Source organism: Odocoileus virginianus, chromosome 34, assembly GCF_023699985.2.
Source record: "Odocoileus virginianus isolate 20LAN1187 ecotype Illinois chromosome 34, Ovbor_1.2, whole genome shotgun sequence".
Taxonomy (NCBI): Eukaryota; Metazoa; Chordata; class Mammalia; order Artiodactyla; family Cervidae; genus Odocoileus; species Odocoileus virginianus.
This window is the reverse complement of record NC_069707.1, coordinates 27,886,785-27,905,490: the sequence shown is the minus strand read 5'-3', so window position 1 is coordinate 27,905,490 and position 18,706 is coordinate 27,886,785. Positions and strand designations below refer to the sequence as shown.

The window sequence follows — 18,706 nt, the reverse complement described above, 5'->3', positions numbered from 1 at the left end:
ATTGAACCCAAGATATTGAAAATAGAAGCCAAAATTAGCATTCACTTCTCAGAATCTGCTTTACCATCAATGTACCCCATGCAAAGAAACAACTTTCTAAGCTCTAAATTTCTTATTTAATAAATTAACAGCATGCCTAATTAAAAAGCTTATAAATGAAAACCCTTAGTAACAGCTTCTAGTAATAAAAGTGCCAGTGTTATCATAACAGCCCAGTTATTCAATTCTGCAAAACAGATGTATTCTCATTTTTCTTATTAGAAAACCGACATCCAAAAAGCTAATCACATTCCTATTATCAAGATAGTACTCAGTAATGGCCACGATTGGAACCAAGTAATAACTGCTCCAAGTCCGTAACCTTTTCATTACAACAGACAGTTGCTCCCTTTTAACCTTGCTCCACATTTCAACTAGAAATGTTATGGCCTGTCATAGACTAACGTGCCTAGACAGTATCAGTTTCGAATTACCATGACACAGAGCCCCCTTAAGGGCTGACTTCCATTCTTAGAGAGCCCCCTACCCCAACGCCAGGCATTCAGGCTCCTTTCTCAAGTTTAAAAGCGTTCTTCCCCCAAATCTACAAATATTCCAATAGTAACACAGTTTTTACTGCAAGTGTTCATTTGTAAACCAGTTTTTAGAATGCTTATTTCCTAGTCCAGATCAAAAACACCCAGTAGCATGGCGATTACTTCTTGTTCTCTCTTTGAAGAACCTAAAGATACTAATTTAGGCACACATAAATCAAGGAATATTTATTCTGGATCACCCATTTCACCTCTAACAGAAACCTTTATATAATGTTTATCTTTGCTGTTATAATTTTCCTGTCTACTCACTGATTCTTTGCCTTTTTCTTAGAAATACTTTTCTCCTTTCATCAGCATTTAAAATAGTTATTCTAGGTTTAACATATAGTAAAGGGTGAGCTTAATTTTTTTCTAGGAAGAAACACTAGATACACACTACCACAGATATAATACATTTACAAGTTATAAATAGATGATGTCTATAAACATTTTGCCTAGACAAACTGCTTATTAGAACAATATCATTAACTAGCCAGAAGTTAACATGGAAAAGAAAAAGTGCGTTCAAAACATACCTTTTGATTTTCTTCTTTAAAAACTCTCTCTTCCCCTGCTAAACGGGTATGCTTCCTCAGGGCACTTGGAGAGATGTCAATTCTCCTTAATGTAAAATAAAGTCTATTGTAGTCACACTGATTTTATGATTCCACAAATTCCTAAAATTTGTCCATTTTTGTAAAGGGAATACCAGACAGTTGTTTCTCTCCCAGTTGACTAAATTTAGTATAACAAGTTTATTAATCTAATTCCTAATAGATAATTAAGAAATAAAAATTTATTAAAAATAAATTAAAATGCCTCCAATTATTCATCTACAAATGAAGCCTGATCTTTTAAGATATCAAGCTTACTTTAATCATCAAAAAAGAAACTTTTTTGATTAAAATGAATATTATCATGTAAGTATCAGCATATGATTATAATACATCAGTATCAACAAATACACAAGTAGGATTATTCATTCTTAAGTGATCTCCGATCTTTTTACACATTCAGTATCTCTAGTTTTACTCTGTGCCTCTCCTTGCCTTCTTAAGCTACTGTCAGTTGAGTCTTCTCAGTGCCTCTTCAGCAGTGACCACCAAAACCATACCTACTATGTATTAAGCACTGAATTAGATACTTTACAATTAATACTAACTGTCACCATCATCCTGCAAAACAGGATATTTTATTTGTTATTCTTATTTTGTAGATGGAAAAAAAACAAACATTCAGAGATTAAATAACATTTTTATCACAATGCAATTAAGTGAGAACAAGGAATTGAACATAACTATCTGACTTCAAACTCATGATCTTTTCACAAGGAACAATTTTATCTCACCAAGCATTTTTATTTTACAAACGTACTGGAAGTGAATAAAATTTAAGGTTTACTTACTCTAGGCATCCAACCCCCTCCCAAAAGACAAATTGGTAACTATTTAATTCCATACTGGGAAGTGATAAGAGTATTTTAAGTTCTAACAACCAGTTTTAACCAAATAAACTGAAAATTAAAAAGAAACTGTAAATTACAAACTTTCATTTGAGTCATGATACCCATATAGTTTCATGTATCTTATCTATAGCTTCAACATGAACTTGTCTAACAGTGTCTTCCTAGCAAAACAACACTTTCACATGCCCAGCACACATACCTGTGTATCTCAGGGCTCTTTTGCCTGGCACTATGTTCTTCAGTGGCTTTCTGATACGACGTGAACCTCTCGTTTAGGGTCATTGAAGATGATTTGAAGTATTGCTCTGTTGATTTAGGAGAAACACTGCCCAATTAGTTACCTTTACCTTAAGAGGAATTTTCAATTGAGACAGAAGGGCATATAGCAGGTGAATAGAAAATAAAAATACTCAAGACACCTAGTAGAAGAGAATCAAGTGTTAGAAAGAACTCCTACCCTGACCCATGTAACTTCTTGTACCTCAACAGCTAACTGATGCAAAGTTCCTCACAGGTCTCTGTCAATATTACATATAATCCAAGAACAATAAATATGCTAAATCAAGAGTCTCTAATTCAATTTCAATAACACACTACACTTCCTCAAATAAACAAAAAGCAACAATACGTGAATGTCCTTAAACCTTGCCAATATGAACCAATGAAGCTAACTTCAAGTAATCATTTGCAGAAAACAAAAAATACTAAAATAACTTGCAAAGCTTGTTTTAATAAACTAATAAAATTATTTCGGCAATAACTATGTAGTTAACAAAACCTGGATTTAAGAAAAAACTGAATACTGGCACTTCAATTGGAAAAATATTTTTTACATCAATTAACACTAATTACTCCAAAAATCTGGCATCTTGGCAAACCTGACAGTACATTTGATATTACTGTCTTGTCTTTTAACAATTTTAAAATTAGTAATATCAACACCAATTCTTTTTTAAACCATTTCAAAATATGCTGTTGATGTAATATAGAAAAGACGTATAAAGTCATGAAACGTTACATTACGAAGCAAGCTATCTGCTTAACAGGTCAACATACATCTGTGTCAACTTACCGCCCAATATCCAGCACATGTCTCATAACCAATCATTAAAACTTGAAATGGCCACTACCAGGGTAGTGCCTCAATCATAATTCCATGAAACCCAGGAATTTGAGCTAGAAACTCAGTTTTTATGCCATTTTTGCCAGGAAGACAGAAGATTCAACTTTGCCTGTATCTTTCAACAGCTATTTTACTTTGAAACATGGATTTGCCATTTCAAAACATATTCCAGGACCTAGTTACAATGAAAAAGAAAACATCACTGGGCATTTTCAGCTCTATAGGAAGTAAGAGCTGTTCAGATCGGTTGCACAATACCAATAATGAAACATAACTACAGTTCTTTTCTTTAAAAAAAAAAAAAAAAAGAAAAGGAAAAAGGAAAAATTTATCAAAACCTGATCTCAAAATTCAGCAATAAATTGTAAAATGTAGAGACAGGTAAAAAAAAAAAAGTGAAAAAAGAAAAAATGTTAATGCTTCATATTCTATGCACCACATTAATATGGTCACAAATTGGTTCATAAACCTAGTTATAGACAAACAGCAAAACTCTTTTGTTACTATGTTTAAATAACTACAGTAAAAAAGAAATTCATTAACTCTTCACTATTTTTAAATAAGTGCATGAAGAATTCCTGAGTGACAAGTTTCAGCTATGAGTTGTTCTCAGGTCCAAAGACAAACTTTTCAAAAACGGCTTTTCAGAGCAACAGCCACGGAGATTCCTGGGTAAGAAACCTATGTCAAGGTAAACTCCCTTTCAAACACAAAAACAAAATAATAACATCTATTTGCCCAAAAAGTCACAAGCTAAAATCTTTGAAAATTATTAGTAACTCTGGAACCAAAATTAGACACTGGTGAAAAGAGAACATCACTACTTCAGTTGAAAAGAAGATCCTTCATCATCCCCAGGACCTCAAGGAATGTCGTCATTATTATCCTTAGTCATTCACTACTCACATTATCACTACTTACCTAGCATACTTTTAAATTTCTTGAACTTTTTTCCCCCTTTAAAAATCCTAATAAAAGTTTTCTGATTTATCATATAAAAAAGTAAAATATTTTAACAAATTAAGTAATACAAAATTAACACAGAAATATTGTTTTCCCCTCCCCACTGGTTTCAAGTTTCTTTAAAGGTTAAAAAGAGATTCTTCATAATAGTAACAACATTGCACCATTTTGTTATAAATCTATACCAAGAGTACATTAATACAAGTCTTATGAATGCAATCAAAGATAATCTGCAAGCACTCTGAACTTCAAAGACAGTATTATGGCACATTTCAAAAAGACTTTCAACACTGTATAAATCTGTATCATTTTTTATCATCATACAGATTTTCAGGGTATGTTTTAATTTTACTTACACTTATTAAATATTAAAAATCACTTTCTTAAATAGGTGTTAATGTTAACAAGACATATCTCATTTATGAAGTGCTATTTATACAAAATTTTAATAGAGTCTACATAGAGCCCTAGGGTATGTTATTATTATGCATAGCTGTTAATTTTTTTTTACTTGCAAGAAAAATATAATTCACGATACTAAACATACCTTTAACATGATGAACCAAGGACACAATGTGTTGAATAAATGACTCAGATGTGCTTTTGCTGGCCTGTGGCAACTTAATGTGGTCAAAGATGGATCGGAATTCTTGCTCCTTCTTGACAGAATGGACAAGTGTACTAGCAAGCAGTCTGTCTTTAGTCAAGGAAGCAGGTCTGGAGCATATCGGTAACAGACAGACACATACAAACAAAATATACCATTGGTTTGAATATGAAAATGGGAAGAATGGTCAGAAAATAAGATAATTAACTGGATTATTAACTAACCACCCACAGATTATTTATTGGGGAGCAATGTGGATTACCTGTTAGAATCATCAAGAGGAACAGGTGCCATTTTGAGCTTGACTTCAGGACGATGAGAATCACTGGCTATCATTTTGATCCTAAGTGGGCTCTCTTCTCTGAAGGTAGACTTTTCTCGTGCATCCAGATTCTTGTGTAGAGGGGGACTGTAATCAAAGAGGTCTTTGAGCTTTTCAGACTTTACCTGCTCAGGTGACTGAGTTTCTTTCTTTACTGTTATTCTCTCAGAATTTTTGTCGTCTTCCTTGTGCTTATCTTTTGCAGTGCTAGGCCTTTCCACTACATATCCAGTCTCTTTAAGTTTGTAATTTTTTTCTTCTCTAAATCCATCACTTTCTCTATTGCCTTTCAATGAAACTTTGGACTTGTACTTGGGTCCTTCCTCCTCAGTATTCCGGTGAGACGTAGTAGCAAAATTTTTACCCTGATCTGCAAGAACTGACTTCCTGAACTGTCTATAATCCTCTGTCTCCTCTGTGTCATCCCCTTCTGAATCATTAAACTTTTGTTTTCCAGATTCTTTATCACTGAAGTAATCTAGAACTTCCTGATCTTCCCATTCTCCCTCTGCCCTCCCTTTCTCTGATCCTTTCTCCTTTGAAGCCTCTTTATCCCTGGTATTACCCCTATCAAGCAGGAATACTCTAGACTCTTCATCTGTGAACCTGTGAATAAGCAAAGAAGAGGATGGTAACTCTGGATTGCATTCATTCTGGACCACTTACATACTTAACTGTGCTTCCCAATATCACAGGGCCAGTAATAAGAGGAAAAAAACCCTACTGAAAATTGCTTTTTTTCATATTCCACTTATAGAAACCATTAAAAGCATCCATGAAGCTTGTGTTGAGTTTTTAAATAAATGCACATATTAAGACTTCTGAAGTTTAAAAAAAGTAAAGCCATTCTCAAAAACTTGTTCTATTTACTGATAGTTCACAATTCTACACTAACAAATCCAAATTTTCAGAGCTTAATTTTTGAGACTAAGAACCACCAAAAACTTATTTGTAATACACTTATCTATTTGACACTTAAAATATACTTATCTATTTAATATATTTATCTATTTGAATTCTACTTATGATTACACTCAAAATTTCACTCTTTAACATATTTACTAATATAAATAAGAGTTCAAAAAAGTGGACTTCAATGTAGTTAATATTAGATACTACTATTCTATCTAAATCACAAAATAATTCATGTATATACTTTTCAGTAGAAAATGATTTCTGGCAATATTAAGTAGAAACTACATATCAATTCAATAAAAAATTAATTTTAGGTTGGGAAGCACTAAACCATAAACAGCAAGCTTGCTGTATTTCCTCACTTAAAACCAACCACATTACCTTAGCAATCCATTTTCATTAAGGAACCTTTAGCAATGCTTAAAATTAGCATTTAGACCAAGCATCTCTCTGAAATGTTACTAGAGTCACTAAGAAATACCATTTATTATCTTTTCTACAGTCAGGTTTATTAAAAATTGGCAGCTGGACTATTTATACTACCACACAAGAATATATAACTGCATTATTTTATGTAGGTCACATTATAATGATGAAGACGACAAAATAAGCTTTCAATGCTTTAACACTTGTAAAATTCATCTCTGTAAGCTTTTACAATTTTTACAGGTTAACCATTAGTTATGCTTTATGCTACTCAACTTCTCATTTACATTCTTAATTCTGCACTTAAAAAATGGATGAAATGAAGAGTATGAATTAGCTTCATAAACATTAAAACACTTTACAATCAACTTGGAATTATTTTTTAAAAAGAGTAAAAATACTCAAATACACATCACAATGCAATTTGAAAACATACATCTGAACAGAATTCAGAGAAATATTACTATTATGACCTAAATTCTCTTAACTCTTACCTTTTTAAGAATTTTCCTGTCTTTGCAGTTTCCTGATCTCCACCATCAGGATAAAATGAGGACCGTCCCCTAGCCTCATCTCTTGGAGCATTCTGTGGTGTGATTGTCTTTGCAGGGCTTCTTCGTGAAGGTATGTGATGAATTGGACTATTCTGAGAAGGGCTGTATCTACTTGATCCATTTCCAACAGAACCAGACCCAGACCTTTCAGGACTATGCTGAATGGAATGTGAGTGCTGAGAGGGGGTGTTTTTTGCAGAGTGCACTGTACTGAGCATGGGGGCGTCAGAGCAAGATGAGCTCTGACTCGGTGGTGTAGCAATCGGTGAAGGACTATGGGGCGACCTGGGGCTATTATCATAAGCTGAAAGGCCAGGCCAAATATCACCAGATGTGGCCGAGGATTTATTAAATTCATCAATAGATTCAGATGGGTCGTGTTCAAATGTATCTTTCGGTTCCTCCTGTGATTTATTTTTCAAAGGACTCTCTTCTTGAGGTTCCCCTTCAGCTTTTTTGGTTTGTTTTTCCTGAGACCCTCGTCTTTTAGAGACAGGAGACTTGCTATAAGGGGACGAAGAACGAGAAGAGGATGATCGTGGAGACCTAGAGGACCTATATGATCTGCGAGATCTGCTTCGGGATCTTTGAGAAGAAACGGATCTTCTTTTTGGACTCCTGGAGCGTGAACGACCTCGTCGAGGACTCCTAGAGTGTCTTCTATTCCAAACAGGTCTATATCCACCTCGATGATATCTACCTCCTCCTCCTTGATAATACCCTCTACCCCTTCCTCTGTACCCATAAGGTCGTCTCATTCCTCTGTTATTTCTGTAATCTCGACGATAATCTCTAGAATAAATTCGATCTCTACTACGAGATCTTGAATACGTCCTGGAACGAGACCTGGAACTAAAAATGAAATAAATATCAATGAAAGAAAAATAAACTATTCCATTGTACCATTCTGACTGAATATATTATGCAAATAAGTTGTCAAAATAAAAATTTTTTTTTTTTTTTAGAAAACCCTCATTTATATAAAAGTAAAAGGTGACTATTTTCAATGAAGAACATCTCAATTCTAAGGTATATATCGAGAAAATGGGGGAAAAACTGACATCCAACAATAAGACACACTAACAAATTACATTTATGCAGGCACTTAAAGTGGTAATGTCAAAAGAATATGTAATGCCATGGAAGAATATTCACTAGTGAAATACCACTGGCTAAATGCATATGTAATAAAAAGTTAGGCCATGAAAAATACTAAAGAAAAATCAGAAACTAATTCATAATGACATTATGGTCATTTATTTTTAACTTGTAGTTTCTATTTTCCATGCTAAGTATGTATTACCATTTAAAGAAAAACAACCAGAGTCAATCATATTTATATAAAAGATTAAACTTGTTGAGACCTCAGAGTCAGAAACAAGAAACTATGAAATAACATGCAAAGATTGTTTACTGCCAAATAATTCTTACATTATCCAATTCATCTCTTAACATTACAACAGTTCCCCTTTATCTGCAGGAAATTCATTCAAAGTTTCCCCAGTCAACTAATTCTAAACAACAGATCCACTCACAGGGTTCTTGGAGACTAAAACATGTTAATGAATTTAGCCTTCTGCCTGTGTAAGCAATCGGTAACTATTAGCTGGAATGATTATTATTTAAAGAGGTAAAAGCACAGTAATTCACCTGTATCTCTTCTTCCTTGAGTGTGATCTTGATCTTGATCGAGAACTAGACTGTGATCTAGACTTTGATCTTGAAGAATGTGATCTAGAATTGGAGCGACCCATTTCTTTTCTCCTAGGCAAATGAAAGGGCAAAAAAGGTTAAAATCACAATGCAAGAGAAGCAGTTTATATTACTTATCTTCAGATACAAATTAAATTTATAAAACTAAGTTTCTCAAAGGATATTACCCATCATTATTCAATTGAGTACTAAGTCAATTATCCCTAACTAAAACTGTATTTTCACCTGCATGGCAGGTATTGTAAAGACACAACAGAAGATTTCTATGGACTTTTCCACTTATGTGCCTCAATCCAAAAAAAGCCAGCAGCTGCAGAAGTCAGAAAGAGCAATGACATCAGACTGCAGCAGTACGTTAGATGTTATTCCATGCCCAATACAAATGCCTAACTCTCCTGTAAAAAAGATAAATAATATCAGAGTATTATAGATAACAAACCTGAAAAGAAAATACAAATGACATAATATTAGAAAACAGAGTAAACCCACCCAGCTGTCATCATTAAGTGTTTTATGGCTTTGAAATGGGACTAAATTGACCACTCCATGTATACAATACTGCTTGGAATGGTGATGGATAAGTCTCCTAGTAGAATAAAGGTCACTAAGTCTCTGAACAGCTGGAGCCCACAGCTCTGCTTTCAATAGTCATAACTGTAGAATAAAAATGGACTTATGTGACAATGCCTAGTTCACCCTATAGCTTTCTGGTGAAAAGATGGAAAAGGATAAAAGAAACTAAAGAGATTGCTCCAAGAAGAGATTGGGACTGCAAGAAAAAGAGAACTTGTACACCAATATTCTAACTTTTCTAAATACTAGCTAGTATCTATTGCAATAATCAGACCTCATGGAAATCAGTGACAAGACTAACTGATTTATAAGATCTACTCTTTACAAAATTAAACCTATACATCTCCCAAGTTTATTCCTGCTACAACTATTTTCGAATTTTCACTAACTTCCACAAAATAAGTATTTTTTCCAAAAAAATCAACTCACTAAACTTTCCTAATAGCCTGCAACTGCCATGTATTTAAACCATTTTGATCTAATTAGACTTTGCTCAATATTATGAAACAGTTTTTGAAAAGTACTGAGATGAACTAGAGGAGGCAATGATGTCTGAAGAGTTCCTCACCAAAAAAGCCACATAAATGACAAATTCAATGGGTTTCAAATAAATATTTATTCCAAAATAAAACACAACTGTCTTCAAAGAGACAAACACCAGCTACATCTTCTCTCACTCTTAATTCCAAGTGAGTTAAGATATAAATACAGTACCTTCCTCAAAGTTGTACTGAGGATTAAATGAGTTGATACATGTAATATTCTTTAAACAATTTTTAGCACATAATAAGCAATCAAACAATTACTTTGACACCCATGTAAGGGGGGAAAAGTTATGGAACTCTTCTTGTATGCATAGGGATAAGTTAAATAAGCAGAGCTATTTTGTCCTGATTATTTTTGAATAACTGTGTATTCTGAATCTTTAAGTAGACGTGTTTATACAAGTAAAAGCAGATACACAACCTAGAAACAGAAGAGAATCTTTTCCCTAAAAACTTTTAAAATCTGGCTTACTTCATACAAGTCACCATAACAAAAGTTTCAGACCATATCACGTGTAATCAGTCTAAATCATTAAGTTCAGAAGTCACATTTTCTTTAAAAAGTCCAAACTGCAGACTAGAAAAACTAATCATCTACCTTGGGTTTTATGCAGGATCAAGCAGTCAACTGAAGTCGTTGAGATACTGTAAGATTCTTCCTGGAGAGAATGTTCTGAGAAATTAAATTCCTAGCAAAGATAAAAAAAAAAAATTGAATTATGGTAAAAAAAATCCACTATTTACAACATATTACCACTCAGCACCACAATAAACTCTTAATAAAGGCACTAAGTATTTCAGCAACAGGATACTGAATCAGGAAATAAGTTTTTAACCATAAAAACTTAAAGAAATTTAACTTTTATTTTAATTAGAATGCAGCAGTGCATTGTGAAACTACAGCACCTTTAATTCGAACACTTGAGTTCTAATTTTAGCAATCTGGGCTTTAGAAAACAGAAGCTATACTGTCACCCTATCAGAAAATTCCAAAGTGGTTAGCGTGACAGGCCATCTTGGTATATCAAAACATATTATGTATCTACAGTAGGGGTTTCCCTCACAGCTCAGTCGGTAAAGAATCTGCCTGCAATGCAGGAGACCTGGGTTCGATCCCTGGGTCAGGAACATCCCCTGGAGAAGGAAACTGCAAACCACTACAGTATTCTTGCCTGGAGAATCCCATGGACAGAAGAGCCTGGCAGGCTACTACTACCATCTACAGTTGGTATTCATAATACTACAGTTTATAAGAACTATGGTATGAGTTTCCTTTAATGTTATTTATCTTGTTTTCTCCTGACCACTTCCTTTCATATATTCAGTTTCATTTGGAGCTGATTTTTAAAATTAATGTAACAGCCATCATAGTAACTCTAATAATTTTGTGTCTAAAAGTATTTTTATATATATATATATATATATACACACACACAGCTGTTCCAAAAAAAAAGAAAACAGCCAGTAAATGAAACAAGTATCAACTGGAAGCCAGAGCTCTTCCTAAACTAATTTACATTACTATGCAAATAAATTTAAGTTATACACAAAGTATTAACCAGTTTCAGTATTTACTGAAATGCTTAGCATTATGAATAAAATTCAGTTATTATAAATTATGGGGCTTCCCAGGTGGTGCTAGTGGTAAAGAACCCGCCTGCAATGCAGGAGACACAAGAGACGTGGGTTTGTTCCCTAGGTCAGGAAGATCCCCCGGAGGACCACATAGCAACCTATTCTAGTATTCCTACCTGGAGAACCCCATGGACAGAGGAGTCTGGAGGGCTACAGTTCATGGGGTCACAGAGTCATAAATGAGTGAAACGACTTAGCACAATTATCAGCTATGTACAAAGCATGGTAAAAAATACGAGGGGATCAGAAACTAAACAATACAAGATTGTACGTGACTATACTCAAGGAATTCATAAACCAGTTTAAATGGGGGAAAAAACTCATGTTAATATGAAAATCTGTCTTATCAAATTATCGATCCAATGAAAAAATGTAATAAAAAGGAAAACATAAAGTAGAAGAAATAAGATTAAACTGGTAAAACAAGAACATGTCCCCTAAATATACATGGCCTTACAGCTAAGGGAATTATTTGATTTTTAAGATAGGAAGAAGGAATAGGAACCTAGCAAGTAGGGGAAATACCGCAAAACAGAAATTCGCAAAAACAAAAGATCATGGATACATTAACAAAAAGATTTCTAAAGTACTCCTATGTTTAGTTTTAAAAACAGTAGATTCCCCCAAGTGGGCAGAGAAAAACTCTCATCTTTTAAACTGATAGGTTGTTATGAAACTTTATTCTAACCAAGAAGTCCAATACTACTGATTCACTGCTGGAAGTGATAAAAGGCTCATTTTAGCCAACACTTACCCCAAACAATTCTAAAAGGCTTATTTTAGTTTCTGTGTATCCAAAGAAGAACCAATTGCCAAATCTCTCTTTACTCCAAGTCATGATTTCTGAAGTACCAAGAAAATATATGCTAGACATAGCAAAGTGAGGAAAGAGGGGCTGTTAGCCTAGCAGATGTACCTTCTTGTTCATGATCGAAGAATATATTCAAGCATCCATACCAAGAATTCAATGATCATATATAAAATATGACACATAATACATTTAATAATATATAATATACATTACAAATTAACATTTAATACTATGTAAATATTTAAGATAGTACAAAGACTGTAATCAGCTTGCCTTTTTTCTTTTTTAAATGAAAGTCTATACACAAAGCACTGTTATATATTACGGGAGACATGACAGATCCCTACCCTGCAAAAAACAACTAGAGAGGAACTAGAAATAAACAAATTACTGGAAATTAAACTAAACGTCAAACATGTGCCAAGAACTGTGCTAGGTGACTTTAAATAAAATTATCTCATTTAATCCTCATAATTTCATAAGCTACATATTTAACCCCACCTTTCAGATGAATTTAAGCTATCATAATTCATATGAATTTAAACAAAGGAGACTATCAGAAGCCAGACACTACTACTGTAGGAAATACAGCACTGTATGTGAGACACTAAGTTCCCTTCTCTGTTGGAGCTTATGTTCAAGCTAGCGGAAGAGAGAAACCAAAGAATACAAAGTGATGTCAAGAGATGGAGAGGAGGACTACTACAGTGGGTCCTTGAACCATTTTTATAGAGGTAACAGTTAAGTTAAAGAGAAGGAACATTGCAAAGGTCCAAGAAAAGCATTCTAGGCAAAGGACACAAACTTAACCAGTTCAAGACAAACTTGTAAGAAGGCTGAGGTACTGTGATCAACGAGAGGGTACAAGATAAGGCAGGAGACAGGAAAGGACTAAATCAAATAGCATCTAACAAAGAGGCCAGAGTCGAGTCGAGATTTTATTCTAACCATAATGGGAAGGTCCTAGACGGTCTGATTAGGGAAGTGTCACCATCTTATTTATTTACATTTTAAGATGGCTGCTATATAGAGCAGGAACCACATGGAGAAAAGAAAAGGGAGACAAATTAGAAGGTTGAAGTAGCAGTAAGTACTTGAGCCGAGTCTTATGGGCTCCAAATTTTTGGAAACCACTGCTATTCGTAACTTTAATAATCCTCAGAATACCTCCCATGACTATTACTCCAACTGACTAGGTTCAAAATTCTGGTTTGACAATTAACCAGCTACCCAACTTTGGACAAATTACCTTAATCTCTTTCAGCTTTACTTTCCACATATATAAGATAAACCTAATCACAGTACTTACTCATGGGCTTAAGATTAAATGTGCTAAACTAATAAATGGAAATAACTTACCTGGCACATGGTATGTATTCAAATATTAACCGGTCTGAAACAGTCTTAACTGCAGTTTATTAATTTCACTTCAAATGATTAATATTTAATATTTTTGGCATAGCATTAATCAGTATTATTAAAAAAAATCAAGAAATGCTTAACAGGGTGTGAGGATGGCCAAGTGGTCTAAGGCTCTAGACTCAAGAGATACTTAACAAAACAAGTGGAATTTTGCTTTAAAACACTCCAGAAAAATGGAATTTGAAAAAGAACAGATTTCACACATGTAACTGAATCATTTACTGTACACCTGAAACTAACACAACAATGTTAATCACCTATACTCTAATACAAAATAATTTTTAAGCACCCTCAAAAAAAAAAAGCAAATAATGTTAAAGTTGGTAAATGCTGATAATTATTAAGCCTAAATAACAGCTCAATATTCTACTTTTGTGCTTGAGTATTTCCTTAAGAAAAAGCTTTAAGAAAAAAAGGTTTAGTCACAGAATTTTTAGTTCTGTGTCCAGCTCTTTGTCAGCCTGCTTTAGAAAAAAGCAAGCAGATCTGAGAAAAAGTATACCTGCATTCCAGACCAGATTGTGCCACTCCCTGGTTCATGTGGCCCTAAAAAGTTTTCCACCTTTTTTGGCCTCCTCCTAGTATACGCTTGCTCCTTGGAAGAGAAGCTATGATTAACCTAGACAGCATATTAAAAAGCAGAGATGTTACTTTGCCAACAAAGGTTCGTCTAGTCAAAGCTATGGTTTTTCCAGTAGTCATGTACGGATCTGAGTGCTGGACTGTAAAGAAAGCTGAGCATCAAAGAATTGATGCTTTGGCATCAATGAAAACTCTTAATTAAGAGTCCCTTGGAATGCAAGGAGATCCAATCAGTCTATCCTAAAAGAAATCAGCCCGGAATATGCATTGGAAGGACTGATGCTGAAGCTGAAACTCCAATACTTTGGCCACCTGAGAAGAACTGACTCACTGGAAAAGACCCTGATGCTGGGAAAGACTGAAGGCAGGAGAAGGGGACGACAGAGGATGAGATGGTTGGATGGCATCACCGACTCGATGGACTTGAGTCTGAGTAAGGTCCAGGAGGTGGTGGTGGACAGGTGGCAAGCTGCAGTCCATGGGGTTGCAAAGAGTCAGACACAACTGAGCGACTGAGCTTAACTAGTATACGGAGAAATACTAGATCAAGTAAAGTTGAAGGTTTGAAAATTCCAAAATAACACACAAATGTCAACCTGTATTATTATTAATGTTTGCAGACTTTTTTTCCAGCTGGGGGCAAAGAAAATATTAAATACTTAGGATCAAACACTGGACTGGTTCCAAATTGGGAAAGGAGTACTACATCAAAGGCTGTATATTGTCACCCTGCTTATTTAACTTCTATGCAGAGCACATCACGAAAAATGCCAGGCTGGATGAAACACAAGCTGGAATCAAGATTGCAGGGAGAAATATCAATAACCTCAGATATGCTGATGACACCACCCTTATGGCAGAAAGCGAAGAAGAACTAAAGACCCTCTTGATGAAAGTGAAAGAGAGTGAAAAAGTTGGCTTAAAACTCAACATTGAAAAAATGAAGATCATGGCATCCAATCCCATCACTTCATGCAAATAGATGGCGAAACCATGGAAACAGACTTTATTTTCTTGGGCTCCAAAATCACTGCAGGTAGTGACTGCAGCCATGAAATTAAAAGATGCTTGCTCCTTGGAAGAAAAGCTATGACCAACCTGGATAGCATATTAAAAAGCAGAGACATTATTTTGCCAACAAAGGTCCACCTATTCAATGCCATGGTTTTTCCGGTAGACATGAATGGATGTGAGAATTGGACCATAAAGAAGGCTGAGCATGGAAGAACTGATGCTTTTGAACTGTGGTGTTGGAGAAAACTCGAGGGACCTTGGACTGCAAGGAGATCCAACCAGTCAATCCTAAAGGAAATTGGTCCTGAATATTCACTGGAAGGACTGAAGGAAGCTCCAACACTTTGGCCACCTGATGGGAAGAGCTGATTTCATTAAAAAAGACCCTGATGCTGAGAAAGAGTGAAGAAGGCAGGAGTATGACAGAGGACGAGATGGTTCAATGGCACCTCCCATTCAACAGACATGGGTTTGAGCAAGCTCTGGGAAATGGTGAGGACAGGGAGGCCTGGTGTGCTACAGTCCATGCGGGTTGCAAAGAGTTCGACAAGACTGAGCAACTGAACAACAACAACGTTTGTAGACTTTTTTCCAGTTGGGGGCAAAGAAAATATTAAATACTTTACATTCTGAGGTTAACACTGACAACCAGTTTAATAAACTTGAATTGAAAAATGAACAAATTCATAACCTACAGCTATAACCTAAATATTTACACTTACCAGTCAGAGACAGTTGGACTTCCTAATTCCCTTATCCATTTCTTTGTCACTTAAGAAACCACTGTAAATTACACAGCGGTGGTTGTTGTTCAGTTGCTAAGTTGTGTCCAACTCTTTGCCACCCCATGAACTGCAGCATGCCAGGCTTCCCTGTCCTTCAATGATTCTGAAGGTAGCTTCTGGAAAACCCTAATACAAAGTTCTATATAAAATAGAACTGAAAAGACTTTCCGTTACTATTAATGCAAGTAGTCACTCACATAGCTAATCTAGTACAGGTAGCCGCCCATATTCAATACGCTGAACTAAACCTGAACCTACCCAAGTCATAAGTTTTTAGAGACCTCCAAGTCCTGAAAGACTACTGCTCTTCCAACTCAAGAATCAGCTCTAGCCAAAAAATTTCCTTTGCCACAATTATCTGAATCAAGGGGGATTCCCATGACTACCACAATTTTAACAATGAAAGTGTGGTATTCTTAAAACAAGATGCTAACTGCCATCAGTAGACAGGCTTTAGTTTACTCACCTAAAGTGAGTTATTTCAAACACCCAATCCTTCCATTCAATAAGTTATCCAAAATTGTTTAGGATTACATAAAACTGCAAATAAACTGGGAGCGTTTCCTTCTATGTAAAGGTTCTTTGTCTAAACTGTAGCCCAACCATTCCAACTATAGTCCAATCTGAATGAGAATTCACAGTGAGAGATAAACTATTTTGCCTTTTAATATTCCCCAAATTTATGAGGCTCTGCTGCACAAAAAAATACAAGACTAAAGGAGCTATCTCTGTACGTCATTTTTGGTCATATCTGCCTCCAAATTTAGTTTCAACTTTTTTCACTTCTAATTCTCTCTCTCTCTCTCTCTCTCTCTCTCTATATATATATATATATATATAAAATACATTTTAAAAGTTTGACTTAGGAAAGTAGTTGCCATTACTGCTGCTTGATTCTGACAAGATACACCTTAAATAAAGCCAATCACGGCGTTATGATAGCAAAGTCCCTAACCTCAACTCACCACTCCCACCCAACCATTTATACCACCAATCGCGGATGCAACTTTTCTAACAAGGTACAATGGCTAAATCTGCAGGAAGGACGTGGCCTCGCGGGTACTGCAGAATTGCCCTTTAGCCCCGGAGGTGGCAGGGCCGTCCTTACATCCATTGGCTGAGGCCGCTGCCCGAGCTAGTAACTAGGCACCAAATCCTGGGGTCAAGAGTGCACTCTCGCTTGAAATCACAGTTACCAGGGGGACCCGAAGAAAATTTTCCCGCAACCCGGAAAGCCGGAGGCGGATGCCGGGGTCAGAGAGTGCGGAACGAGATCCTAGAACAAACTAGAGTAACAAAATAAAGGCGAAAACCGGCCGGGAGCGTGAAGCCGGGTAGAAAGAGTTAAAACACGGCGCGAAAAAGGGCTAACCTACCCAAAGCACTTTGTTGCAGGTTAGTTATTTTGTCCAAGCCTCTCAGGACGGAAAGAAAGGTGGCGATTCCAGCCAATGAGAAGCGAACACAAGTTGCACCTCCGACCGCCTGAGGAGCCGTAGGCGGGGAAGGGAAAGAAGAGGAAGCGCGCGTGCGCCGGGGCGAGCTTTCAGTCGGCCACGCGCACAGGTCCGGGCTGAGGAAAAATGGGGGAAGGGTTGAAAAGGCAGATCTGCGCAAGCGCACGGAAGGCCGCGCGGTCTGTGGGTCTCGAGCCAGACTCCCAGGCGCGCGCGCGCGCACGGTTCTCGCTGCTCACCCCACCCCCCACCTTTTCGGCCCGTAGTGCCTCGAAAGCCTGAGGGAGACTGACGGGGGAACGCACAAATAACGGCGCAACGTCTCCTGGGCTCTACTGTCACCGCCAACCCACCACTACCAACAAAAGATTCAGTAATATTCATTCCTCCTCGATATTCACTGCCTTTTGAGTTATCTGAACGCAACGCAAGGCCTACCTGACACGCCGAAGGACGGTTCCCGGGACTTATCTCACCGGTAACTACACAGCGGCCATTTCCCCACTCAAGAACGGGAGGAAAACCATAGAGGTATCTTCGACGCGCTAGCTCCTCTCCGTCACTTCCGATTTGGGGCGTGGCCTCCGGTGCCGCTAAATATCTAACCAAGCCCCACCCACCCCACCGCCTTAAACCCTCTCTCCGGCCGCGGTAAAGATGTTGCCTGAGGCTTTCTGGGAAGTCGCGCGGCTGGTCTCGCGCGATGATCTGGCGGCTCCGCCTTCCGGTCTTCATCAGCCGCCTCCGCCAGGGTGGCGGTAGAAAGTGGGCGGGGTGTTTTGGTGATGTGAGGTCGTGGTTCCACACCGTGGGATGCGCCGGTCTGGTTTGCATTGAGCGAACCCTCCGGACCTCTCTTGTCCTCACTTTTGCTCGTCTGGTCTATTTTTTCCGTGGGACCAACTCTGACGAGGCCGGAAACAAAAGGATAATTTCACACTGAGGAAAAGACACGGACTTTATTAGCACACTGCGTCTGTCTGCCAGGAAGCGCCGAGTTTTTTCTCAGACGCCAACTGGAAACTAGGAAGTGTCGCTTTTTGTTTGATAGAAAATATGCCAGACACACTTAGAAAGTAGAAAAATGGCCACGATCTGCGTCCGTTTCTCTAGTGGCGTCACACCAACTCTCCTACCCGTAGCGGAGTTCACGCTGCGGTACTCCCAAGTGGCTTAGGCTGTCTTGGCGGTTTGCGTCAGAAGATACTTCTTGTTCTCG

At 36.8% G+C, this 18,706-nt stretch overlaps 1 protein-coding gene across 9 annotated transcripts in view; it reads right to left on the bottom strand.

Annotated features, from left to right (window-relative positions):
• BCLAF1 (BCL2 associated transcription factor 1) overlaps positions 1–18,100 on the bottom strand; it is a 29,730-nt gene extending 11,630 nt beyond the window's left edge. Inside the window, exons 1-8 of one of the 9 annotated variants that reach the window (XR_011485630.1) lie at positions 17,926–18,100; positions 10,380–10,470; positions 8,601–8,714; positions 6,891–7,802; positions 4,996–5,661; positions 4,674–4,843; positions 2,240–2,345; positions 1,112–1,196 (exon numbers count right to left, since the gene is read on the bottom strand). Coding sequence is in view for 8 of the 9 variants with exons in the window: in XM_020881095.2 (XP_020736754.1) it covers positions 1,112–1,196; positions 2,240–2,345; positions 4,674–4,843; positions 4,996–5,661; positions 6,891–7,802; positions 8,601–8,704 (2,043 nt within the window). In the remaining variant the exon portion in view is untranslated. The remainder of the gene's footprint in view (positions 1–1,111; positions 1,197–2,239; positions 2,346–4,673; positions 4,844–4,995; positions 5,662–6,890; positions 7,803–8,600; positions 8,715–10,379; positions 10,471–17,925) is intronic. The other 8 variants (XM_070461482.1, XM_020881096.2, XM_070461483.1 and 5 more) reach the window with 8 other exon arrangements.
• Positions 18,101–18,706: the final 606 nt, after the last annotated feature.